The sequence below is a fragment of the Mobula birostris genome, chromosome 3 (assembly GCF_030028105.1).
Source record: "Mobula birostris isolate sMobBir1 chromosome 3, sMobBir1.hap1, whole genome shotgun sequence".
Taxonomy (NCBI): domain Eukaryota; kingdom Metazoa; phylum Chordata; class Chondrichthyes; order Myliobatiformes; family Myliobatidae; genus Mobula; species Mobula birostris.
Window position 1 is genome coordinate 230841886 of NC_092372.1, and position 27919 is coordinate 230869804.

The 27919-nt window shown below is 46.2% G+C and overlaps 1 protein-coding gene across 2 annotated transcripts; it reads left to right on the forward strand.

Moving 5' to 3' along the window:
* Positions 1-1132: 1132 nt before the first annotated feature.
* Positions 1133-27310, forward strand: LOC140195645 (fucolectin-4-like). 2 transcript variants are annotated; one of them, XM_072254332.1, is made up of 4 exons: positions 1133-1217; positions 4182-4303; positions 10803-11079; positions 27153-27310. In XM_072254332.1, exons 2-4 carry the CDS (start codon positions 4243-4245, stop codon positions 27292-27294), a joined length of 480 nt encoding a protein of 159 aa, XP_072110433.1. In that variant the 5' UTR covers positions 1133-1217; positions 4182-4242; the 3' UTR covers positions 27295-27310. The 2 variants fall into 2 exon arrangements, with proteins under 2 accessions (XP_072110433.1, XP_072110434.1); XM_072254333.1 differs by having other exon boundaries at positions 1159-1238.
* Positions 27311-27919: the final 609 nt, after the last annotated feature.

A 27919-nucleotide genomic window follows, 5' to 3' on the forward strand; every position in this document is an offset into this window, starting at 1 on the left:
GGACATGGACAAGACACAGGGAACCCAGACAACGAACTATGAACAAGCGGGGAGGAGAAAATGGCGGCGCGACGCAGCGCTCGCGGCGTTCCGTTTGAATATTAGTATATGTAATTAGGGGGCCATGCATCAATCCGGATTTGATGGGGACGGCCGTGAAAGCGCAGTGGAACATCTGGAGCAACTTCTGAAATGCCTGCTTCGCTGCCGCTGCTACTGTGCGATTGAGAATCTTCGGAGACGAAGGCCCCAGATCCTCGGCTTTGCGTATAGCCTGTTGTCGGGGCCGGGTTCGAAACGCTCGGCAGAGATGGTGCTCGGTGCTCGGTGTCGAATAGGTGGTCGGAGACTCGGAGTTTTTCGGACGGACTCGGAGTCGGATTGGGGTCGGATGCTTCCGGGTTGCTGCATCGGCAAGTTGGCGGCGCTGGGGGTTTACCCTCTGCGTGAGATGATGGGACTTTGAGAGACTCTGAGACGTTTACTGTGCCATGGTCTGTTCTTATCAAATTACGGTATTGCTTTGCACTGTTGTAACTATATGTTATAATTATGTGTTTTTGTTAGTTTTTAAGTCGGTTTGTTATGTGTTTTCGTGATATCATTCTGGTAACACATTTTTATCGTTTCTTAATGTATGCATTACTAAATGACAATAAAAGGGGACTGCGTGCCCTTATAATCATAATCATAACGAACTAGGAGCCTGGGCCTGAACTCCGAGCCAGAGACTGGACATGCACCTAGGACCTGGGTCTTGCCTCAGGCTCGGACCCCAGAAGTAGGCAAGGACATGACATGGCTACCGGACAGGACGTGGCTGGAGTCTTGGCTCTTGACCTTGGAGACAGGCTGGGGTCGTGGCTCTTGACGGTGGGGACAGGCTGGAGCGTCCGTCCGTCCGTCTCCGTGTGTGTGTGTGTGTGTGTGTGTGTGTGTGTGTGTGTGTGTGTGTGTGTGTGTCTCTCTCTCACTCTCTCTCTCTCTCTCGTTCTCGTTCTCGTTTTGTATTTCCTTAGTCTGTGTCGGCAGTTAAACCGGAGCCACCAATGGTGTGACCAAAAGTGATCGCACCTCCCTCAGCACGGCTGACGTCAGACAAACCGGAAACTGAGACGACTGACGATGACCCGTTGTGTTATGAGGCGTATTTGGGCCTCCCTACAAAAATTAGCAGCAATTGGATACTGCGCACTCCTCCGAGGATCCGCTGGGAGGTGAGCGGCATTCTATATTCTGTAGGTTTCCTTTTTCGGTAACTCCGTATCTGACGAATGCGCTGGGCTGTGGCGTGGAATGGACAAGAAGTGGTCGTGTATGTGTTTGTGTTTGTGTGTGTATGTATGTTGGGGGCATGGTTCAAAGTGTCCACTTTCAATGTCTTGCACAGGAAATCAGTGAAGTTCGAGCACCAGTAATGGGGATGATAAACGCGCAGGAAAGGGAATGGAAAGGGTTCACTGGTTCAGAGGTCTGATAGCAATAGAGAAAATATGTTCTTTTACCCGTTATCCAGGCTTGCAAGCTCCTGTACCATCTTCAGAAGAGAGAAATTGGAATGGACAGGACAGGAAGCATCTTTGTCAAACTGAAGTGGGCAGTGATTCCCATTCTCTGCGGATTTCACATCAGGTGAAAGTTTAGGCAGATCTTTGGGAGCATTGAAGTAGGCAAGAACTGTAGAAATTGGCAACAAAAGTAGATGCAGTGGTAAGCAAGTGCACGATACACTTTCGTTGATTGGACAGGGGTGCTGAGCATAATAGCCGGCAATTCACGTTGTATAAAACATTGGATGGACCTTAATTGGAGCATTGCGTTCATTACTGGATACGCATTCGAGGAACGGAGGTTATAGAGAGGGTGCAGCAGAGGTTCACCTGGAAGTTGCCTGGATTGGTGGGTTTTAGCAAAAGTAGAGGTTTGATAGACTTCGATTGCTTTCTCTAAGGCTTCAGAGCTGGAGGGGTGACCGGACGAGTGTATAAATGAAGGAAAAATAGAGTCAGAGCTTTTTCCCAAGATGGAAGTGTGAAATCGGAGATGGCATCTTTTAAGGTGAATTGCGTCAATGGTAAAGGGGATTTACGAGACAGGTTTTTATTAAAAGCAGACTGGTGGGTGCCTGCAGTGCCCTGCATGGCGAAATGAGGATGGGGATTACGATAATGCTGAAGAGTAATTGGATGAGTGGGTGGAGAGTTGGTCAAAGTGTCAACTGGCCACAGTTCCAGAGATCGGAATCGGACACGGATTCTCGAAAAATGAGGCAGAAGCATTAGGGTTAAATGCGTCCTTACAAGTCCTTACAAGTACATCAGTGCGTTCATTTCAGTACTTGTAAGGACTTTTCTTTTCATAGTGACGGAGGAGTCCACTAGTCTCATCATACCCCATCGCCAGTGTGTCCAATAGAGCGTATCCCAGCTCTTAGTGTGATATAAGCAGGGACAACGGTTCACGACTTTAAACGGAGAATGGAACTTTCCAAAGAACTGAAAGCAGGATATTTCGCTGCTCCCTTTGTGTAGGAAAGGGGTTATATTGCGCAATACAAGTGCCAGATATGATTTCATCAGAACTGAAAAACATTCGCAATGACAGAGGAGTAACGCTGCAGAGCAAGTGGACTAAAGAATTGAAGGAAGGGGGTATAGAGATAATTGGCAGAGACTTGACACTAGAGCGTCCATTCGGCTTCAATCGGGAAAATGGAATGGGTGCTGGCTGCATAGTTCAGTTACTCTTAACATTGTCCAGGAAAAGGACGATGCATCAAATATAAGATGATAAGATCATAAGGCATCGGAAAGAATGAGGCCACGTTTGCTCACGCCATTCCAACATTGCTGATTTACTATGTCTCTCAACCCCATTCTGCTGCATTCTCCCCATGAACTTTGACGTCCTTACTAATAAAAACAAGTTCACTTTAAATATTCCCAAGGTATTAGTCTCGACAGCCGTCCATGACAGTTAATTCCATAGATTCACCACGTCTCCTCATCTCTGTTCTAAGGGGCACCCTCTTCTAAGGCTGTGCCCTCTGCTTCGAGACTCCCACATTTTAGGAGACATCCTCGGCCTCTGTGTCGAGGCCTTTCAATATTCAATAGGTTTCAATGTGACCAATCGCACCCCCCCCCCCCCACCCATTCTGAATTCCGGAGAGTATAGGCCCAGAACAACTCAATATCCCTGGTACGTTAGCCCTTCCATTCTCGGGATCGTGCTCGTGAACCTCCTCTGGACCCTCTCCACTACCAGCAAATCTCTTACTAGCTCTTCTTTCAGTTAGTCCTGACGAGGGTCTCGGCCCGAAACGTCGACTGTACCTATTCCTGGAGATGCAGTCTGGCCTGCTGCGTTCACCAGCAACTCTGATGTGTGTTGCTTACATTCTTTTTAGGTATGGGACCCAGAACTGCTCACTGTACTTCAGCTGTGGTCTCACCAATGCCTTATAAATTCTCAGTAAACAGGGGGGAAATGCAAGCTGACAGTTGTCAGATCAGGAGAGCAGAAAGGTCTACCTGAAACTAAATCAGTCCCAGAACATCTCTGGAGCGTCAGCGGGCCCGGGAAAATGCTGCAAATAGCGTGAACGGCCAAGAGAGGTCAGGACAGAAAGGACGGCCGGTGGGAGAAAATAAGAAACGGTGTTTAATGCAGCAGGGTTTCTTTCAGAGTCGAAAGTGTGGGCGTGAAACTAAAAGAGGAGTTGGGATGGAAAAAAGTGACTGGAAAATACTAGAACTAAATGACGAGCAGGCCATTCCGGGAGACCACGGACGAATATATGCGCAGATGGGCGGTGCGAGTAAATGATGGATCCTTTGAACTGTCCACCAAGCAGAGCAGGATTTGACATCTTAGTGTGCAGAACTCCAGGTCCCTTTACACCGCCCCGTCATGTTCCTAGTGCTAGAGGTATGAACAGAGTGAGGCTTTTATCTGCACAGCCCAGTCAAACACTCCCGGGCGTACTTTATACACTGATTATAAGCTACCTCTGTGCTGTTCCATTACAAACTCCCGGGGCACGGGATAGATACGGAGTGAAGTCCCAATACAGTGCCTCCTCACTGCGGGTCGGAAATAGAATGTCGGACGGATACGTTAACTCATCTTCTTTCACGCAGACATCCCGAACATTTCCAGTACTTCCGGTTTTATTTCAGGTTTCCATCTTCTGCAAGGTTTCAGCTTTAACTGTCAATTCACTTGCTGCGGGTCGCCGTGATGAGGGCAGTGGTTTGGATTATTCAGGCTGTTTGCTTAACTGCTGGCGCTTGGAGATGTGGTAAGACAAGCTGTTTTCATCCTCCGTGTGCTCAGTGTCTCACAGCGTGCGATCTCTCCTTCATTCGGTTCATTCCGTGTGTATGTATTTCCGATTCACTTCCGTACACGGAGAGATCTCAGCATCGGGACGGGACTGTGTGGAATGTTTGCTCAGCCGCATTTCTATTCAGATGGAGCAAAGTTCCGGTGAATCCACCCACTCACACATACACATGCACACCCATTCAACAGCCACCCAATAACCCCGACCCATTCCCGGGAGGTTCCGATCGTTCCGAGGACAGTGTTGTGGAGCTTTTCGGAACATCTGAGAGCCCGGTCCTGGGATCCACTGGAATGTGGTCGCCGCGTCCCGTGCTCCAGACTCAGACTGTCCTGGAGAGGAAGGCCAGACCAGGCCAGCTGTTGCTAGAATCCGGGTTGGGGGCGGAGGTCTCGGACAACATCACGGCTACCGAGTGGCTGGGCTAAGGATTCAGGAGAGGTGCGTCCGCCCCGGTGGGAAGGGGAGGTTCTTTAGAAAGGACGATCGCTGGTCAGATCAGACGAATTGAGCTGGATATGAGACGATCTAGCTCTGTTTCTGGTTGGGGGGGTTGCGAGTAGTCGGTGGAACTGTTAGATAGAACAAAGGCGGGATAGCATGGCAGGACAGGGATACCACAATGAGAAACGACCTGTGGCATCCGCACTGACAAAGTGAAAGTTCTGGGCCGCTTCACCCAGGGTTAGCGAGAAGTTCAGATTTCGGATCGAGTTCTCGGTATTCTCAGGAAGGAGGGTGAGCAGCCAGATGTCGTGGTCCATGTAGGGACCAATGACGTGGATAGGAAGGAGGAAGAGGCCCTGCAAAGAGAGTTTAGGGAGTCAGGTGCAAAGTTGAAGGACAGGCGGCTAGAAATCGGAAGATATTGCAGCTAAATATGTGGCAAAAGAATTTGTGCAGGAGGGGGGTCTTCATCTTTCTGGACAATTGGGCCTTGTTCCGGGGGTGGTGGTACCTCTTCCGACGGGATGGGTTGCACCTGAACTGGAGGGGGACTAAGGAAGGTTTGCTAGTGCTGCTCCGGGGGGTTTAAACTAGACTTGCAGGGGGAGGGGAACCAGAGTGTTAGAGCGGATAGTGAGGTGGAGGAGGATAAAGGTCATGCGAGGACTGCATGTATAGACGGCAATCAAAAGTTTGTACGTGATAGAAAGTTCTCAGATACATCTATGTCAGTGTAAGGTGTATTGTAGGTAAGGCAGATGAGTTTACGGTGTGGATTGGCACGTGGGATTACGACATTATTGCTATTAGTGAGACTTGGTTGCAGGAGGGGCAAGACTGGCAGCTTAATTAGATTAGATTATGAAGACACGCAGTCCTCTTTTATTGTCATTTAGTAATGCATGCATTAAGAAATGAAACAATATTTCCTCCGGTATGATGTCATAAAACACAGGACAGACCAAGACTGAAAAAACTAACAAAACCACATAATTATAACATATAGTTACAACAGTGCAACAATACCATAACTTGATGAAGAAGTCCATGAGCACAGTAAAAAGTTGGAAGTCTCTCAGATGTCCCACATCTCACGCAGACGGGAGAAGGAAGAAAACCTCTCTCTGCCATGCCCGACTGCAGTCCAATTCTGAGTCGTCCGAAAACTTCAAGCCTCCGATCAGCTCTCCGACACCGAGTACCGAGCGCCATTTCTATACGAACGATTCGACCTCAATCTCGGTCGCCAACAGCAGGCAAAGCCGGTGATTTTGAGGCCTTCCCTCCGGAAGATTCTTGATCGCGCAATAACAACAGCAGCGAATTTGCGTTTCAGAGGTTTCTCCAGATGTTCCACTGTGCTTTCACGTCTGTCTCCATCAAGTCAGAATTGTCCACAGCCCCTATATAACGGATACTATATCATTTTCACCGGAGGGCTGCGCACGCGCGGCGCGCTGCTCTCTCTCCTCCCGCTCCAGATCCGGGGTTCCGTTGTTTCAGACGTGATGGTGGCGGGAGGGAATGAAAGGGTGGGGAGTGGCATTACTTGTCAGGGAATATATCACAGCTGTGAGCAGACCGAACTTCCTGGAGGGCTTGTCTATAGAAGCCATATGGGTGGAGCTGAGGAACCTGAAAGGTGTGATCACACTAATAGGGTTGTATGATAGACTGCCCAACAGAGAAAATTGGAGGAGCAAACCTGTAGAGAGATAACAGACGGATGTAAGAAACAGAAAGTTGTAATATGATTATGATTATGATTATGAGGACACGCAGTCTCCTTTTATTGTCATTTAGTAATGCATGCATTAAGAAATGATAAAAATGTATTTCCAGAATGATACCACGAAAACACATGACAAACCGACTTAAAAACTAACAAAAACCTCATAATTGTAACATATAGTTACAACAATGCAAAGCAATACCATAATTTGATAAGAACAGACCATGGCACAGTAAAAGTCTCAGAATCTCGCGAAAGTCCCATCATCTCACGCAGACGGTAAACCTCCAGCGCCGCCGACTAGCCGATGCAGCATTCCGGAAGCATCTGACCACAGTCCGACTCCGAGTCCGTCGGAAAACTCCGAGCCTCCGATCATCTCTTCGACACCGAGCACCGAGCACCATCTCTGCCGAGCGTTTCGACCCCGGACCTGGCAACAGGCGATACGCAAGGCCGAGGATTTGGGGCCTTCGTCTCCGGAGATTCTCGATCGCACAGTAGCAGCGGCAGAGAAGCAGGCATTTCAGAAGTTAACACAAAATACTCTTTAGATGCTGGGGTTAAGGAACCTTCACAACACGCTGGAGTCCTCCAGCGTGTTGTGAGTGTTACTCCAGATGTTCCTCTGCGCTTTCTCACGGCTGTCCCCATCAAATCCGGATTGTGCACGGAACCCCCTAGTTACACATATTGGTATTCATTCTGAACGGCCGCGCGCGCTGCGTCGTGCCGCCACCTTCTCTTTCCTCCTTACTGCTAATAGTAGGGGATTTTAACTTTCCACATATTGACTTGGACTCCCACACTGTGAAAGGGCTAGATGGCTTTGAATTTGTCAAATGTGTTCAGGAAAGTTTTCTAAATCAATATATAGAGGTACCTACGAGAGAGGATGTAACACTTGATCTCCTATTAGGGAACCAGACAGGTCAGGTGACAGAAGTATGTGTAGGCGAAAATTTTGGGTCCAGTGACCATAATGTTATTAGTTTCAAGTTAATTACGGATAAGGATAGGTCTAGTCCTCGAGTTGAGGTTCTAAATTGGAGAAGGGCCAATGTTGTGGAAATGAGAACGATCCAGGAAGAGTGGATTGGGATAAGTTGTTTTCTGGTAAGGACGTGTTCAGTAAGTGGAAGGCCTTCAAAGGCGAAATTTTGAGAGCGCAGAGTTTGCATGTTCCTGCCAAGATTAAAGGCAAAGTTAACAGGCATAGGGAACCGTAGTTTTCAAGGGATATTGGCGATCTGGTTAAGAAAAATAGAGAGGTATGAAACAGGTACAGGCAACAAGGAACAAATCAGGTACTTGAAGAGTATAGGAAATGTCAGAAAATACTAAAGGAGGAAATTAGGAAGGCAAAAAGAAGACATGAGGTTGCTTTGGGAGATAATAATAAAACCCTAAGGGTTTCTACAGTATATTAAGAGTAAATGGATAGTAAGGGACAAAGTTGGTCCCCTAGAAAATCAGAGTGGTCGTCTATGTGTGGAGCCTCATGAGATGGGGGAGATCTTAAGCAGTTTTTTTTTTTTTGCATCAGTATTTACTCAGGAAACTGACATAGCGTATATGGAAGGAAGGGAAACAAGCAGTAGTGTCATGGAACATACAGAGATTAAAGAGGAGGAGGTGCTTGCTGCTTTACAGCGAATAAAGGTAGATAAATCCCCCAGGCCTGACATGATATTTCCTCGGACCTTGAGAGAGACTAGTGTAGAAATTGCAGGGGCCCTGGCAGAAATATTTAAAATATCCTTAGCCACGGGTATGGTGCCGGAGGATTGGAAGGTAGCTCATGTTGTTTCGTTGTTTAAAAAAGACTCCAAATGTAAACCAGGTAATTACAGGCTGGTAAGCCTGACATGAGTAGTAGGTAAATTATTGGAAGGTGTTCTGAGAGGTCGGATATACAAGTATTTGGACAGCCAAGGGCTGATTAAGGATAGTCAACATTGCTTTGTGCGTGGTAGATCGTGCTTAACGAATCTTGTAGGATCTTTCGAGGAGGTTACCAAGAAAGTAGATGAAAGAAAGGCTGTGGATGTTGTCGACGGCCTTTGACAAGGTCCTCTACATGGGAGGTTAGTTCAGAAGGTTCAGACACTAGGTATCCATGGAGAGGTTTTAAACTGGATTCGAAATTGGTTGCGTGAGAGAAGACAGAGAGTGGTAGTGGTTGATTGCTTTTCAGACTGGAGGCCTACGCCTAGTGGTGTGTCTTAGGGATCTGTGCTGGGACCATTGCTGTTTGCTGTCTATATCAATGATTTAGACAATAATGTGGTAAATTGCATCAGCAAGTTTGCTGATGACACTAAGATTGGAGGCGTTATGGACAGTCAGGAAGGCTTTCAAAGTTTGCAGTGGGTTCTGGGCCAACTGGAAAAACGGGCCAGAAAGTGGCAGATGAAATTTAATGCAGACAAGTGTGAGGTGTTGCATATTGGAAGGACAAATCAAGGTAGGACATATACAGTAAATGGTAGGGCACTGGGAAGTGCGGAAGAACAAAGGGATCTGGGAATTCAGATACATAATTCTCTGAAAGTGTCGTCACAGGTAGACAGGGTTGTAAAGAAGGTTTCTGGTATCCTGGCATTCATAAATCAAAGTATTGAGTATAGGAGTTGGGCTGTTATGGTGAGGTTGTATAAGACATTGGTGAGGCCAAACTTGGAGTATTGTGTGCAGTTCTGGTCACCTAACTATAGGAAGGATATCAGTAAGATTGAAAGAGTGCAGAGAAGATTTACTAGGATGTGGCAGGGTCTTCAGGAGTTGAGTTACAGGGAAAGATTGAACAGGTTATGACTTTATTCCTTGGAGCTTAGAAGAATGAGGGGAGATTTGATAGAGGTTTACAAAATTATGAGGGGTCTAGACAGAGTAAATGCGAGTAGGTTCTTTCCACTTAGATTAGGAGAGATAAATACGAGAGGATATGGCTTTAGTGTGAAAGGGGAAAGGTTTAGGGGGAACTTCTTCACTCGGAGGGTGGTGGGAGTGTGGAATGAGCAGCCATCTGACGTGGTAAATACGGGCTCACCCTTAACTTTTAAGAACAAATTGGATAGCTACATGGATGGGAGAGGTCTGGAGGGTTATGGACTGGGTGCAGGTCAATGGGAGCAGCGGAGTAAAGTTTAGGCACAGACTAGAAGGGCAGAATGGCCTGTTTTCTCTGCTGTAGTGTTCTATGGTTCTTAGAAGAGCCTATAAATAAGGTGATGACATCTGGTGAACAGAGACGGATTTCGGAGACGGGACGTGGTCGTGTTGGATGAGATGTTAAGGTAGCATATCAGGTGAAGGGACAACTGTGCTGAAGGGGTAACAGCTATTTGAAAGGGGCAAATGGGAGTATGTTGTCAACACAGAGTTAAGCTGGAATGCTTCCGAAGTCGTTAGTGCGTTCTCCTGGAGGCCGTCTTTCAATTGATTCGATTCTACTTTTGTATTTGTTGTAATTTCCCCCAAGAAAATAAATCTCGGGGTTGTATATACCTTGTTAATAAATGTACTTTGAATATTGAACGTAGTGCATTTCAAGTTCAAATTCAATTACAGGTTAATCAATGAAAATGTACACATGCATACAACTAAACTAAGCAAAGTTGTTCTAGGAATAACAGATGCCAAACAGAGTACATATATCACAAAATAATACTAATACCGTAATATTAACAGGCAATAAAAAGGGTATTTTACAGAGCCACGTTGCGTTGAGACACGAGTTCCAGCCCATTTAGCACTTGACGACCACTACCAACCCAACCAACTTTTATTAACACGACACGAATCCATTTCCATTCTCTCAATATTCACATCAATTTTCCCAGATTATTCCGCTCACTCGGGCGACATATTAACCTGCTGACCCGGAGATCTTGATGAAGGTAGGTAGAAAACAGAAACCCACCCAATCACGGAAAAATGTGTAAACACCATAGCAGCGCAGCTCCGAACACAGGCCAATATGCAGAGAGTGAGGCGGCAGCACTGCCCGTTGAATCACGCCGCCGCTATGGTTTCTTAATACATCCCTACCAGGTCCCAACGCGGTTTCTTTCCCTCTGGCTTATCAGTAAGAGTGACCTGTCACTTTCACGGTGACGGTGTTTTACAGAAGTGAGCTCCTATTGAAAATCTGGAAGGTGATTCAGCTGTGATCCACCGGCACCGTCCTCTTTTGCTATAATGAATCTTCATCAGTTGGGGAGCAGCTTCCGTTCTAGCATGATACGAACTGGTGGCGTTTTGTGTTTGTAGGGAATGTGGCGCTCCGAGGAAGGGCCATCCAGTCCAGCACTGGATATGGCGGAGTGGCAGACAGAGCCATCGACGGGAATAAGAATCCTTACTACCACAACCTTTCGTGCACTCACACCAACGCTGAATTGCAGCCGTGGTGGAGCGTTGACCTGTTCACCGTGGAAAGGGTGTTTCTGGTGAAGATTACGAACAGGGGCGACTGCTGCTGGGATCGCTTGAAGAACGCAAAGGTCATCGTCGGATATTCAGTGGGTCGCCATGCTGAGGGCAAAGTGTAAGTGTGTGGGAGGTAGTTCATGGCTCATAGTTTCTGGTCACGAAGGTCTCAGTGTCCGGAACGCCTCGGTAGGACCTGAGAGCCGCGCAATGGAGAAGAATAAAAAGACCATATGACCAGAAGACAGAGGAGCAGAAATAGGCCATTGGGTCCATCAATACATGGCAGATCATTTTTCCCCTGCTTAAACCCACTCCCCGACTTTCTCCCCGCAGGCATTAATGCCGTGTCCAATCAAGAAACTAACAAGCTCTGCCTTAAATATACCCAGTAACCTGGTCTCCACAGCTGAATGTTGAATAAATTCCACAAATTCACCACGCTCTGGCTGGAAATCTCTCCGCACCTCTGCTTTAAATGGACGTCCCTCTATCCCGAAGCTGTGTCCTCTGGACCCAGATCCACCCCTCCCCCCCCCCCCCCCACCACCACACCATGGCAAATATTCTTCCCACATTACCCTGTCGCGGCTTTTCCACATTCGAAAGGTTTCAAGGAGATACCACCACCACCACCCCACTTCACACTTGTAAATTCCTGCGACTACAGACACAGAGGCATCAAACGTTCCTACTATAATAAACCTTTCATACCTGGAATCATCCTTGTGAACCTCTTGCAAACCCACACTAAAGCCAGCACATCTTTTCTTAGATGAGGAGCCCAAAACTGTTCACAATACTGAAGGTGGTGTCTTATAAAGCCTCAGAATCACAACCCTGCTCTTGTATTCCAGACTACTTGAAATGAATATTAACATTGCATTTGTCTTCCTCACCATCGACTCAAGCTGCAAGTTAGCTGTTAGGACCTTCTGCGCAATGATACCCAAGCCTCTTTGCATCTCAGATTTTTTCACTTTTCTCCCCGTTTAGAAAATAGTCCGCACATTTATTTCTACTACCAAAGTGCATAACCATGCATTTTCCAGCATTGAGTGTCCTTTGCCAATTTCTTGCCCATTCTCCCAATCTGTCTAAGACCTTCTGCAGCCTACCTGTTTCCTCAACACAACCTGCACCTCCAGCAATCTTTGTATCGTCCGCAAGCTTGGCAACAAAGCCATCTATTCTATCATCTAAATCACTGATATATAGCATAAAAAGAAGCGATCCCAACACCAATCCCTATGGAACATCACTAGTCACTGGCAGCCAAGCAGAAAAAGGACCCTTTTATTCTCACTCGCTGCTTTGTACCAATCATCCAATGCCCTAACCATGCCAGTAACGTGTCCGTACTGCCATAAACTCTTAATTTGGTAAGCAGCCTCATGTGTGCCACCTTGTCAAAGGCCTTCTGAAAGTCCAAGTATACAACATTTACTGCACTCATTTTATCTTTCCTACCTATAATCTCCTCAGGGAATTCCAACAGGACGGTCAGACAGGATTTTCCTTCAGGAAACCATGCTGACTTTGTCCTGTCTTCTCTTGTATGTCCAAGTACCAGATAAAGTCGTCCATCGCAATTGATTCCAACATCTTCTCGACTATTGAGGTCAGGCTAACTGGGTAATAATTTCCTTTTTGATGCCTTCCTCTTTTCTTAAAGAGTGCAATCACATTTTCAATTTTCCAGTCCTCTGGCACTATGCCAGTACCCAATGATTTTTAAAAGATCATTTATAATGCCCCCCCCCCAAATCTCTACCGCTATCTCTTTCAGAACCATAAGGTGCAGTTCAGCAAATCTGTGTGACTTATGAACCCTAAGGTTCAGTTTTTTGAGCACCATCTCCATTGTAACAGTAAGATTGATACAAAATACTTATTAAGTTCATCTGCCACCTCCCTGTCCATTCTTATTTCTGCGGCATCGTTTTCTAGCGGTCCTATATCCACTCTCATTTCTTTTTTATTTTTAGACCATAGAAGGTAGATAGCTGCAGCACTTTACAGGCCCTTCGGCCCACACGTTGTGCAGACCATGCAACCTACTCTATAAACTGCCTAGAGTTACCCTACTGCATAGCCTTCTATTTTTCTTGAGTACCGTCTACCTATCTTATCTGCTTCTACCACTGTCATTGGCAGTACATTCCACGCACCCTCCACTCCCTGTGTGAAAACCTGACCCCTGGAAAGGGTAATATTCACAAGAATGATTCCAGGAATGAAAGGGTTACCGTATGAGGAACAATGGGCAGCTCTTTGTCTGTAAACCCTGGAGTTCAGGAGAATGAGGGGGGATATGATTGAAACATTCTGAATGTTAAAAGGTCTGAACAGATTAGATATGGCAAAGTTAGGGGATTCTAGGACAAGAGGGCACGTCTTCAGGATTGAAGGACGACCACTTAGAACAGAGCTGTGGAGAAATTGCTCTAGCCAGATCGTGTTAAATCTATGGAATTTGTTGCCACGAGCAGTTGTGGAGCCCAAGTCATTGGGTGCATTTAAGGCAGAGATAGATAGGTTCTTGATTAGCCAAGGCATCAAAGGTGACATGGAGGTGGGGATGACTGGAAGAATTGGATCAGCCCATGATTGAATGGCGGAGCAGACTCGATGGGCCGAATGGCCTACTCCTGCTCCTATATCTTATGGTCTTATGGACGTCCCCACTGAACCTACTTCCATGCACCTTAAAACTGTGCCCCCTCGTGTTATCCACTTCAACCCTGGCAAAAAGCCTCTGGCTATCCACGCGACCAATGTCTCTCAACATCGCATACAGCTCTATCAGGTCACCTCCCATACTCCATTGCTCCAAGCAGAAAAGCCCAAGTTCACTCAACCTACTGTCATAAGCCATGCTCTCCAATCCAGGCAACATCCTTGTAAATATCCTCTGCACTCTTTCTATATTATCCACATTCTTCCTGTAGTTGAGGTGACCAGAAATGAACACAGTTCTCCAAGTGGGATATAATCAAGGTCTTACGTATTTGTGACATTACATCACGGTTCATGAACTCAATCGCTGGGTTGATGAATGCCAAAGCACAATATGCCTTCTTAACAACACTGTCAACCTGCGTAGCTCATTTGAGTGTCATATGGATGTGGACCCCAAGATCTCCCTGATCCTCCACATTACAGGAGTTTTACCATTAATACTATACACGCTCTTCAAATTTGACCTGCAAAAATGAACCACTTCACATTTATCTGGGTTGAACTCCGTCTACCACCTCTCAGCATAGGTATCAATGCACCACTGTAACTTCTGGCAACCCTCTAGCCCATCCACAGCACCAGCAGACCTACTAACCCACCATTCCACTTTTTCATCCAGGTCTTTTATAAAAAAAAACACAAAGTGGACGGGTCCCAGAACAGCTCCCTACAGAACAGCACTATTCACCGTCCTCCCTACAGAATACGAACCATCTACACCACCTTTTACCTTCTGTGGGCATGCAAATACTTCATTCGCAAAGCAAAGTCTCCTTCGGTCCCATGCCTCCTTACCTTCTGAAGGAGCCATGCATGGGGAATCTTATCAAATGCCTTACTGAAAACCGTATACACTACATGCACTGCTCTACCTTCATTAATGTGCCTTGTTACATCCTCAAATAATTCAATCAGGCTTGTAAGGCATGACCTGCCCCTGACAAAGCCATGCAGATTATCCCTAAATAGATTATTTCTCTCCAAATGTTCATAAATCCTGCCTCTCAGGATCTTCTCCAACAACTTGCCAACACCTAAGTCAGACTCAGTGGTCTATAATTTCTTGGGTTAACTCTGCTCCCTTTCTTGAAGGAGTGAACAAGATTTTCAACCCTCCAATCCTCTGGTACTTCTTCCGTATCTATTGATGATGTAAAAACCAACGCCAGAGGCTCAGCAATCTCCCCCCTCGCTTCCCACAGTAGGCTGGGGTATATCTCGTCCGGTCCCGGCAACTTATCTAACTTAATGTTTTTCAAAAGCTCCAGCACATCCTCTTCCTTAATATCTATATGCTCAAGCTTTTCAGTCCACTGTAAGTCATCCCCATAGTTGGCAAGGTCCTTTTCAGGTATCTCCGTTCCCTTCTCCAGCTCCATGCACACGTTTCCACTCTCGCACCCGATTGGTCCTGTTCTCACAAGCTCAACCTCTTGCTCTTCATATACTTGCAGAATGCCTCGGGGTTTTCCTCACTCCTGTTCGCCAAGGCCTTCCCATAACTTATCCTAGCTCTCCTAATTTCATAATCAGACTGCTTCATGACAATCTTGCAATTTTCTAGAACGCTATCAGTACCTAGTTTCTTGAATATTCCGTAATCTTTTCTGTTCATCTTAACTAGATTTTCCCCATCGTTTGTACACCATGGTCCTTTAACTCTACCATCCTTTCCCTGCCTCATAGGAACATACCTATGCAGAACGTCATGCATATGTTCCATAACATTCGCCACATTTCTGCCGTGTATCTTCCTGAGATAATCTGCTCCCAATTTATGCTCCCAAGTTCCTGCCTAACAATATCATATTTCACTCCACCCCAATTAAATGTTCTGTCAAATTGTCAGCTGCTATCCTTCTCCAGGAACCCTTCCTGGACACACCTTACAAACTCAACCCCATCTCTAAGGAGATGTCAGTTAATATTAGGAAAGCTATAATCTCCCATCACAACAACCCTATTATTATTGCACCATTCCGGAAAATGCCACCCTATCTGAGACTCGACGTCCCTGTACTATTGGGGGCTCTATGAAAAACATTCAGTGGAGTTATTGCCCCCTTCCTGTTTCTGACATCCACCCACACTAACTCAGTACACCATCCCTGCATGACCTCCCCTTTTCTACAGCCGTGACACTATCCCTGATTGGCAATGCTATGCCCCCACCTCTTTTGCCTCACTCCATGTCCTTTTTGAAACATCTAAAGCCTGGGACACAGCACCATTCCTGCCCCGAGACATCTTAGTCTGTGTAATGGCCACAACGTTATTTTTCCACGTATTGATCTACGTTCTAAGTTCATCTGCCTTGTTTGTGATACCCCTTGCATTAGAATCTCAAACCATCACGCTGAGTACCTCTTTGCTCTATCAACTGCCTATCCTTCCCCAGAAACTGCCTACAAGCTGTCTCTACATGTTCGCTAACCGCTCCATCATCAGCCTTTTCACTTCGGTTCCCATTCAACTGCAAATCTTTCACATGCTTGAAAAAAGCTTTTGCTATCTACTTTGATATCGTTTGCAAGCTTCCATTCATATTTCACCTTTTCCCTGCGAATGGTTCTTTTAGTTGCTCAGTTCAGGTTTTTAAAAGCGTCCCAGTACGCTACCTTCCCACTAATATTTGCTTTGTTGTACGTCCTGTGTTTTGCTTTTAGCTTTGACTTCTTTTGTCAGCCACGGCTTTACTATTTCGTCATTAGAGTACTTCTTCGTTTTTCGAATATATCTATCCTGCACCTTCCTTATTTTCCCCAGAAACGAACGCCATTGCTACTCAGCTGTCATCCCTGCCAACATCTCTTTCCAATTTACATTGGCCAACTCCTCGCTCATACCACTGTAATTTCCTTCGCTCTACTATGTCATATCTATTCTCTCCCTGCTAAATTTCAAGTTGAACTCAATCATATTGTAATCACTGCCTCCTAAGGATTCTTTTACCTTAACCTCCCTAATCATCTCCGGCTCGTTCGGTATCACCCAGTCCAGTATAGCGAATCCACTTGTAGGCTTAAAGACAAACTGCTCTTAATAGCTGTTTCGTAGGCATTCAACAAACTCACTCTCTTAATATCCATTGCCAACCTTATTTTCCCAATCAACATTCTTGTTGAAATCCGCCATTTCCCCTTTGACACGCCTTTTTTTCTATTTCCCGTTATAATCTGTGATCCACATCTCAGCCCACCCAACCCACAAGGAGTCAACATCTTCCGAACCCATGTCACATCTATCTACTGATTTTATGCCATTCTTTACCAGCAGAGCCACTCCTTCCCCCTCTGCCTACGTTCTTATCCCTCCGATACTATGTTGAACCTTGGACATTCAGCTCCAAACTACAACCATCCTTCAGCCGCGATTCAGTGATGGCAACAACATCATACCTGACAATTTGTAATAGTGCAACAGGATCATCCACCTTATTTCTTATACTCCATGTGTTCATATTTAACACTTACAGGGCTGAGGAAGGGAAAAACAGAAATAAATAAAAGATAGCGTGCAAAATAGATGATAGAAAGGACAGGCAGGAGATGAAGCTTATTCACAGCCGGTGGGATGAGTTACAGGGCACAGAGGCGTGGTTCAGTTAAAACAGAAAGCAACAAATTCTGTACTGGAAATGTTATATTTGAATGCATGCACCTTAAGAAATAAAATGGACGATCTTGAAATTCAGCTACAGATTGGCAAGTATGGCGTTGTAGCTATCTCTGAAACTTGGCTAAAAGATGGCTGCCATTGGGAGCTGAACGTCCAAGGATATACTGTGTACCGGAAAGACAGGTTAGTGGACAGGGGGGTTGGTGTATCCCTGTCCCTATCTTTAAAAATATTAATGTCGGAAATACTGCGCAGGTATTTTCTGTATGGCAGTGAAGCTCTTCTCCGGATGTTCTGCGAGGTTCCTCAATTTCCTTCGTCTCATTGCCTGCCATCTGCCCCCTTTAAAGCGTGACCTGCGATTCAGTATTTTATAGTCAGAAGGCGTGTGATAGGGCATGAAGAATGAGCTGTAACACACATATGCTCTCTCTCTCTCTCTCTCTCTCTCTCTCTCTCTGTCTGATTCACACACACACACACACACACACACACACACACACACACACACACCATGGGTTGTTTCAAACGAGTGCATTTCTACCGAATTCTCCCAGAATACGACGCTGATTCGAAACCAATAGAGTCATACATGCACACATCAATGCAGCTCGGCGACAGGCCAGTTTGCCAAACGAGTTAATGACGATCGGAGTCTCTGATGAGTCAATCCAATGTTCTGCTTTCCTAGAACATATATGGAACCCCAGTTTCTTTGGGCTGCTTAAATCGAGGGGGTACACATCGGGTGCCGCCAAATCAGTGAGATTGAGACGGCTCTCCCACCCCAAACTACTGTTTGTGTGAAAGTTGTGTAATTTGCTCCCCTGTTGCAACTCGGTGCCAATAAATGACAGACAGCACACTGCATACGATGAAAGGAATTATATTTATGAATGTTAACTTCAGGGTTAGTAAAGAAAAGAAAGAAGAAAAACAAAAAAAGGTTTATTATAATTAAACAGTCAAATGTGCACAAGTTGGAGTTCAGCTCTTCCAGACTCATATTCACCGATCCTCGATAGACCTCTGCACCTTGCTTCATCGAATCACGGTCCCCCAGCAGGTGGAATCGTACGACCGGTTCTCTCCAGCGTCTTCTCTCTTCATCTCCCGCCGAACAAAAAGCCCAGCTGACACCGGTGTCAGGCACTCAAAAATACCCACTCCCCTAACTGGATGGCTCACATTCCAAAGCACCTGCTATTTCTATCCATAACCCAAACACTGCTTCTACAAAAAGACCATCACGTTAGCAGTGAAATCTTCACCAGGGCATTACATAGAACACCACAGCTGAATACAGAGCGTCCACCCATGATGCTGTACCGATCTTTTAATCTGACTTCAAGATCAATCTACTCCTAATACATAGTCCTTCATTTTCAATCACCGTGTGCCTATCTAAGAGATTATTAAATGCCCCTCAAATATCTGCCTCTACCATCACCACTGGCAAGGCAATCCACACTCTCACCACCCTCTCTGTAAAAAAAATTACCTGTGATATCTACCCACTCTCCCGTACTTTCTGACAATCACCTTAACATATTTAAGAAGAGGATGCGCTGGCGCTTTTGGAAAGCATCAAGTTAGATAAGTCACCGGGAACGGATGGGATGTACCCCAGGCTACTGTGAGAGGTGAGGCAGGAGATTGCTGAGCCTCTGGCGATGATCTTTGCATCATCAATGACGATGCGAGAGGTTCCGGAGGATTGGAGGGTTGCGGATGTTGTTCCCTTGTTCAAGAAAACGAGTAGGGGTAGCCCGGGAAATATAGACCAGTGAGTCTTACTTCAGTGGTTGGTAAGTTGATGGAGAAGATCCTGAGAGGCAGGATTTATGAACATTTGGAAAGATGTAATATGATTAGGAATAGTCAGCATGTCTTTGTCAAGGGCAGGTCGCGCCTTACGAGCCCGATTGAATTTTGTGAGTATATGTAACTAAGCACATTGATGAAAGAAGAGCAGAGGTTGTTGTGTATATAAATTTCAGCAAGACATTTGATAAGGTACCCGATGCAAGTCTTATCGAGAAAGTAAGGAGGCATGGGATCCAAGGGGACATTGCTTTGTGGATCCAGAACGGGCTTGCCTACCGAAGGCAAAGAGTGGGTTTAGACAGGTCATCTGCTTGGCGGCCGGAGACCAGTGCTGTGCCTCAGAGATCTGTTCTGGGACCCCTACGCTTTGTGATTTTTATAAATGACTTGGATGAGGAAGCGGAAGGATGGGTTAGTAAATTTGCTGATGACACAAAGGTTGAGGATGTTGTGGATAGTGTGAAGGGCTGTCAGAGGTTACAAGGTGGCATTGATAGGATGCAAAACTGTGCTGATAAGTGGCAGATGGAGTTCAACCCTTATAAGTGTGAGGTGGTTCATTTTGGTAGGTCAAATATGATGGCAGAATATTGCATTAATGGCAAGACTCTTGGCAGTGTGGAGGATCATCGGGATCTTCGGATCTGAGTCCATAAGACACTCAAAGCTGCTATGCAGGTTGTCTTTGTGGTTACGAAGGCATACAGTGCATTGGCCTTCTTCAATTGTGGTATTGAGTTTAAGAGCCAAGAGGTAATGTTGTAGCTATATAGGACCCTGGTCAGACCCCACTTGGAGTACTGTGCAAAATTCTGGTCGCCTCACTACAGGAAGGACGTGGAAACCATAAAAGGGGTGCAGAGAAGATTTACAAGGATGATGTCTGGTTTGGGGAGCATGTCTTATGAGAATAGGTTGAGTGAACTTGGCCTTTTCTCCTTGGAGCGACGGAGGATCAGAAGTGACCTGATAGAGGTGTACAAGATTATAAGAGGCATTGATCGTGTGGAGAGTCGGAGGCTTTTCCCCAGGGCTAAAATGGCTAACATGAGAGGGCACGGTTTTAAGGTGCTTGGAAGTAGGTACAGAGGAGATGTCAGGGTTAAGTTTTTTACGCAGAGAGTGGTGCGTGTGTGGAATGGGCTGCCGCTGGCGATGGTGGAGAGAGAAATGATAGGGTCTTTTCAGAGACTCCTGGATAAGTACATGGAGCTTAGAAAAACTGAGAGCTATGGGTAAGCCTACGTAGTTCTAAGGTAAGGACATGTTCGGTACAGCTTTGTGTGCCGAAGGGCTGTATTGTACTATAGATTTCCTATGTTTCTATGTTTCTATTAAGAACCAGAACTGAATGTAATACTCCATATGCTGCCTCACAAGTTTTTATAAGCTTGCAAGATTACTTCCTGGCTTTTGACCTCAATGCCTTGACTAATGCAAAAATATGGCACAAATGCCATATTCGTTTTTTATCACCCCATCAACCTGTGTAGCCACTTTCAGGGAGCTAAGAACTTGGACCCCTAGATGCCTTTGCTCTTCAACACTGCTAAGGCTCTTGCCAGTGTACTGTCTCTACATTTGACCTACCGAGGTGCAACATTTCATACTTACCCTTGTTAAACTCCATTTGCCATTTCTCTGTCCACATCTGCAAATGTTTTATATCACGCCGTATTCTTTGTCAGTCTTCTACGTTACCACACCATCACCAAGCTTCGTATCATCTACAAACTGAGTAACCCACCCTTGGACATTTCCATTTAGTGATTTATAAACATCGCAAACAGTACAGGTCCCAGTGGACATCACTGCGTAGCACCACTAATCAGAATCGCTATAATTACTGCCTTCCAGCAGTACTTTCTGCCTTCTATGTGCAAGCCAGTTCTCAATCCAAACGGCTAATTCAACATGGATACCATGCATCATAGTCTTCTGGATTGGACTCCTATGAAGCGCGTTGTCAAACACCTTCCTAAAATCTATGCGTATAACTTCCTCAGCTCTACCTCCAACAATCATCCTTCTCGGTCGTGAAAACAAAAACTCAACCACGTTAGTAGGACATGACTTAGCCTGCACAAAGCCATGCTTGCTCTAGGCCATGGTTTTTCAAATGCTCAGAAATCCTATCCCAAAAAATTTTTCTCCTGTAATTTTTCTACCACGAATGTGAGATTGGATGGTCTATAATTTCCCTGACTTAAGGTAATACAGTTCGTGACAACACCAGCTACTTTCCAGTCCTTCGGGACCTCGCCTGTGGCGAGAGACGACTCAATGACATTGGTCAAGGCCCCAGTAATCTCTTCACTTGCCTCTATCAATAACCTGGGGTATATCCCATCAGACCCAGGGAACTTAGGGAACTTAATTTTCTTTAAGACACTTAACACTACACCTTTCTTTACTTCGATATGCCCTACTATATTAATACTCTCGGCATTGATATCTCTGTACACGTCCTTCTACTTGGTAAATACAGATGTAAAGTACTTATGAAGGGCCTTGTCCACAGCCTCCACATCCAAGCAGATATTCCCACCTTTATCCTTGATTGGTCCTACCTTCTCCCTAGTTATCCTATTGCTCCTGATGTATGCATAGAATGTCTGGGATTCTCTTTAATCGGACTCTGTCTCTGTCTTTCCTAATTCCCTGCTTGAGTTCTTTTGTGGCTTCTTTGTAATCCACAAAGGAACTGTTTTATTTTGACTTCCTAAGACTTACATACTTCTCTTTTCCTTGTTGAGTAAATTCATCAATGCCCTCGACATCCAATGTTCTCTTAAACACAAAATAATCTGCAGATGCTGTGGTCAAAGCAACACAAAATAATCTATGGCGAAGGGTTCCGGCCCGAAACGTCGACCGATCTTTTCCACGGATGCTGCTCGACCTGCTGAGTTCCTCCAGCAATATTCTCTTACTTTGCCATTCCTGTCCTTTCTCTGACCAGAATATATCTGTCTTTTCTTCTGTGCCCTCCACGTGTCAGATGTGGACTTGCCCAAAAATAGCTGCTCCTGAATAATTCTCCCTTATTCTTGCCTAATGTTCGTGTACTTTGCCCTGCTACAGTTTAATACTTTGGCACAAGGTCCATTCTTTACTTGTCTTTGTGGAACAATTCTATCCAGAGTATCTTGTATGTGCTTCGGATACAACTCCATATTTATGCTCTGCATTTGCTTCAAAACACCTGTTCCAAATTTACATTCCCATGTACCTGTCAAATACCTTTGTAGTTAGCCCTCCGCAGTTAAATATTCTCCCAAACCGCCTGTCCCTATGTTTGCCAATATCTGTGCTACTGTTCAGAACGTTGTGCCACTATCTCAGAAATTCTCGCCAAATGAAATATTTTTATCTGAACATGTTTTGCATTGAAGAAAATCCAATATAACCACTTCTCGAGTAGGCCTATTCACACTTGTGTCAAGATTCCTTCCTGGACACGCGAATTCTGCCCCATCAAAACCTGCTGCACTATTGCACCAAATTGTGTTAGGCAAGTTGAAGACTTCCATGACTGTAACTCTAATATTGGTGCACCTTTCCCAAATATGCCCATTTATCCTCTCTTCGGTGTCCCTGTTGCTTTTGGGGTGAGTATGGGGTGGTGGAGCATTGGGTCTTAGAATACGCCCAGTAGAATTATATAACGCAAGTGCTTGAGTCCCATGTGCTCATATCCTGTAAGTTGATGGTGCATGGGTATTATCGGCAAGAACATGCAATTCTCATCAGCTGGCATACAAAGGAATGTAACACGCATGCACACAATCCATCTACTCATTCCACCGATTAGCAAAGACGAAGAAACATAAGACAGGGAAAGCAGAGCAGACCCTGTTGGAGAGGTCCAGTGTTTAAAGTGGGGGGTTTTGCCTCATCAGGCTTGGGTGAGATATGTATCTAGTCATCCTTGTTGTATTCTTTGTGTGATATATGGAAACTCTGGGAGACCTCCAGCCTCCAGAGTAACCAGATCTGCACCAGGTGTATCGAGCTGCAGCTCCTCGGAGAACGTGTTAAGGAACTGGAGCTGCAGGTCAGTGACCTGCGACTCATGCGGGAAACTGAAGAAATGATAGATAGGAGCTGCAGGAAGTTAGTCACCCCTAAGTAGTAGGAGGCAGGAAAGTGGCGGACTGTCAGGAGAGGAATAGCAAGTTTCTGTAATGAGCAGAAGAAGGGGTGGCATGGTAGCGTACTTGTCAGCAGCACCCATCAAAACGGGTTCCATTCCCGTCACTTCCTTTGTACAGTCTCCCGGTGACCGCGGGGCTTTCCCCCTGGTGCTCTAGCTTCCCTCCACAGTCCCAAGGGTACGGGTTGGGAGGTTAATTGGGCATTATAAATTGTCCTGACATTAGACTAGGATTAAATTAGGAGATTTAATCCTAGGTAGCTTGGCCGAATGTCTGAAAGGGTCAATACCACACCGTATCACAGTAAATAAACAAAGAAGCAAATGAATGGATAAATAAATGAATGAATCAATCAATCAATCAATCAATACATGATTGAATGAATAAGTAAGTAGATAGAGAGATTGATGCATAAATGCCTATATAGAGAGATAGGTAGATAGATAAACAAACAAATAGAAATATAGATAGATAGATAGACAGACAGACAGATAGATAGATAGATAGACAGACAGACAGACAGACAGACAGGCAGACAGATAGATAGATAGATAGATAGATAGATAGATAGATAGAGGAATAGATAGACGGACAGAGAGAGGGAGAAATAAAACCGTGTTTTCACGTACTAATCCTGTCACAGTGGTGGCGCTGGTGGCGGACCCAAATGCAAGACACAGACACTGAAATACAAGGAACAGGACTTAACCAGAGTCGGGACGTGACAGGATAGCGACAAGGAGCAGGGACAAGAACGCAAACTAGGGTTTGCACCCCGAGCCAGAGACTGGACAAGGACCCAGAACCTGGGTCTTGCCTCGGGCTTGAGCCCCAGAACCAGGCATGGACATGACATGACTGCACTACTGGAGGCAGGGATCTTGAGGCTTGAGGCTTGGAGACAGTCTTGGGGTCTTGAGGCCTGAGGCTTGGAGACAGGCTTGGGATCTTGAGTCTAGAGGCTTGGAAACAGGCTTGGGGTCTTGAGGCCTGAGGCTTGGAGACAGTCTTTGGGTCTTGAGGTCTGACGCTTGGATACAGGCTTGGGATCTTGAGGCTAGAGGCTTGGAAACAGGGTTGGGGTCTTGAGGATTGAGGCTTGGAGACAGGCTTGGGGTCTTGAGGCTTGAGGCTTGCAGACAGGCTTGGGGTCTTGAGGCTTGAAGCTTAGAGACAGGCTTGGGATCTTGAAGCTTGAGCTTGGAGGCAGGCTTGAGGGCTTGAGACTTGGCTCTTGGTCTTGAGGCCTGCAGGCTGGGGTCTTGGTCTCGAGGCCTGCAGGCTGGGGTCTTGGTCTTGTGGCCTGCAGGCTGGGGTTTTGGTCTTGAGGCCTGCATGCTGGAGTCTTCGTTTTGAGGCCTGCATGCTGGTGTCTTCGTTTTGAGGCCTGCAGGCTGGGGTCTTGGGTCTTGGGTCTAGGGTACTTCGAGGCTTGGGTATGGCCTCCGAGCCAGAGACTGGGCAAGGACCCAGAACCTGGGACTTGTCTCGGGCTCGGACTCCAGAACTAGGTGAGGACAAGACGAGGCTACAGGACTGGACATGGCTTGGGTGTGGAACTCCTGGGTAGGGGGAAACGCAAGGACAGGTAAAGGCACATAGACAGGACTCGGATAGGACTGGACTTGACACTGGACTTGAGCCTTGGACTGGAAGAGGCAGCAGCACGGAACACAAAGCCGGGACCCCTCCTTGGGAAGAGGACGTAGGGCCGGGACTCATACACAGAACACTGAACATGACGAGACGGATCCCAACACAAGGTGGCGGCAAACGGACGGACCCACATAGCGAAGGCGTGGACACAAAGACAGATCTCATCACTAGGTGGCGGCAAACGGCCGGACCCACCTAGTGAAGGCGTGGACATAAAAACAGATCACATCACTAGGTGGCGGCAAACGGCCGGACCCACCTAGCGAAGGCGTGGATACAGAGACAGATCCCAACACTAGGTAGCGGCAAACGGCCAGTCTTACCTAGCGAAGGCGTGGACACAGGGAGACAATTCCACACAACGAAAGACATTTCCTTATCTTGACCTAACAAGGCTCCGTTCTTGCTCCGGCAGTAAAACTTCAGCAATACAGGCAAGGTATACAGGCGGGGTATCCAATCTAGGTGAGCAGACAGAGAGTCAGCCGAGGTATCCAGGCAGAGAGTCAGTCGAGGTATCCAGGCAGAGAGTCGGGTGAGGGGGGAAAGACAAGGAGGGGAACAGAACAGTCCAGCACGGAATCCTTGATTTGCAGAAGTATTCATGTCTCAGCCCTAAAACGAGAAACATGTGCCCACAAACAGAAACAAGGGAAAACCAGAAACCCCGGAACGGACCGTGAACCAGAACATGGACTTCACTGACCGGAGTAGGACAAATCCATACACTACATTTATCACACTTGTTTGAATATTACATCTGCAAACTTATGACATAGAAACATAGAAAATAGGTGCAGGAGTAGGCCATTCGGCCCTTCGAGCCTGCACCGCCATTTATTATGATCATGGCTGATCATCCAACTCAGAACCCTGCCCCAGCCTTCCCTCCATACCCCCTGATCCCCGTAGCCACAAGGGCCATATCTAACTCCCTCTTAAATATAGCCAATAAACTGGCCTCAACTGTTTCCTGTGGCAGAGAATTCCACAGATTCACCACTCTCTGTGTGAAGAAGTTTTTCCTAATCTCGGTCCTAAAAGGCTTCCCCTTTATCCTCAAACTGTGACCCCTCGTTCTGGACTTCCCCAACATCGGGAACAATCTTCCTGCATCTAGCCTGTCCAATCCCTTTAGGGTTTTATACGTTTCAATCAGATCCCCCCTCAATCTTCTAAATTCCAACGAGTACAAGCCCAGTTCATCCAGTCTTTCTTCATATGAAAGTTCTGCCATGACGTCATAAATTGCACAACTTTTCGCCCATGTCATCGACATATTCAAGCAGCAGAAGTCCTGATGGAGATATGTGCAGTAAGCCGGTACTCAGAGAACCTCAGCCCGAACAAGCCTCACAGGCCACTGCTTTCCGATCTTCATGGACAAACCAATTCTGAATCTAATCGGCCAAGTTGCCGTGGATCTCATGCATCTCGATTTTTGGATCTGCTCGAGGAGGGAGCTTAACCGTCTTCCTGAGATCCAGCCGCAACTCCGCTTTTATCAGTCAGCTTCTTCATCTCCTTGAAACCATCAGTCAATTTAGTAACACAACACCTTCCCCGAACAAAGCCATGCTGACTGTCGCTAATTAGATAAGGGTTTCCCATTTTCTCACAAATTCTAACTCGAGGAGTACTCTCCAAAAAACTCACTAAAAAAAGAAGCGAGAACCACGGATCTATAGTTCAAGTATTATCCCTGTTTCCCTGCTTGAAAAATAGAACAGTATTACCTGGTCTCCAATCCTCTGCAGCCTTGCCCTAGTCTAGAAAGGACCCAAAGATTTTGTTCGAGGCCCCATAAGTATAATCTCTTGCCGCACCCAATAAACTGAGTCATATCCCATCAGGCCCTGGGGAAATACAGATCTTAATGTACTTTCGGAGAACCATGTTATATTCTTCTTTGAGTAGAGCCATCAGAGGGGTTGTGTTCATGTGTGAATCCTGTCTGGGCGCGGAGATCTGGACGGTTTCTCTATGAGCAGTGTAGCCTGTGCCTGGGTCGCTGTGGTGGGTATCACTGAACGGTATCTGTCTGTGGGTGGTCTGTATGTTAGTCTCTATGGTTAGGTCTCGGTGAGAGGACCGTTATTGGGGTTTCCCGGGCAAATGACCCGCGGCCTGGGACCGAGAGTGACTTTGTGACTACCTCCATTTACTGAACACTGTGGCATTTTTGTTCCAGCTGTGGAGTGATCAGTTCTCTGGGATGCGGAGAAACCGCCGTTCTACTATGCCATGACACACCCGGACGGATTGTCACCGTGGTCCTGGGTGGCTACGGCATCCTGACCCTGTGCGAGGTTGAGGTGTACGTGCGTGAATAAAACTGTGAACCATCTACTTCCCAGCGTGTCGCTCTTGATTTACAGTTCGGCGCTCACGCTGGGTGACCAGAACACTCGGTACTCCAGTCCCGGTGGGAGGAGGACGGAAGGTGAAGGGTGGGGGGTGGGATAAGGTCGGATTGGTAGGGAATGGGAAGGTGACATTCGCCCTTGTTAAACGTCACTCCCGTGCTCCAAATCCCGCCAGATAAGAAGGCGAGCGTTTCCACATGGTATTACAGGAAACATGCTGTTACAGACGGAAGATTGACTAAGAATGGAAATAAAGGGGAATGTTTTGGGTTGGGTGTCGGACACTGAGGATGTTCCGTGGCGGTCAGGTTTCGATGGCTTCTTTCACGTTATATGTCAATGATCTGGATGACGTTTCCTGCACAGTCATAGTCACAGTCATACTGTATTGATCCCGGGGCAAATTGGTTTTCGTTACAGTTGCACCATAAATAATAAATAGTAATAGAACGATAAATAGTTAAATAGTAATATGTAAATTATGCCAGAAAATTATGAAATAAGTCCAGGACCAGCCTATTGACTCAGGGTGTCTGACCCTCCAAGGGAGGAGTTGTAAAGTTTGATGGCCACAGGCAGGAATGACTTCCTC

Excerpts from the sequence above, each read along its gene's own strand:
- LOC140195645 (XM_072254332.1), top strand. The coding sequence starts at position 4,243 with ATGAGGGCAGTGGTTTGGATTATTCAGGCTGTTTGCTTAACTGCTGGC. Across the intron at positions 4,304-10,802 it reads TGCTGGCGCTTGGAGATGTG|GGAATGTGGCGCTCCGAGGA; the intron begins GTAAGACAAGCT and ends TTGTGTTTGTAG. Across the intron at positions 11,080-27,152 it reads CGCCATGCTGAGGGCAAAGT|CTGTGGAGTGATCAGTTCTC; the intron begins GTAAGTGTGTGG and ends TTTTTGTTCCAG.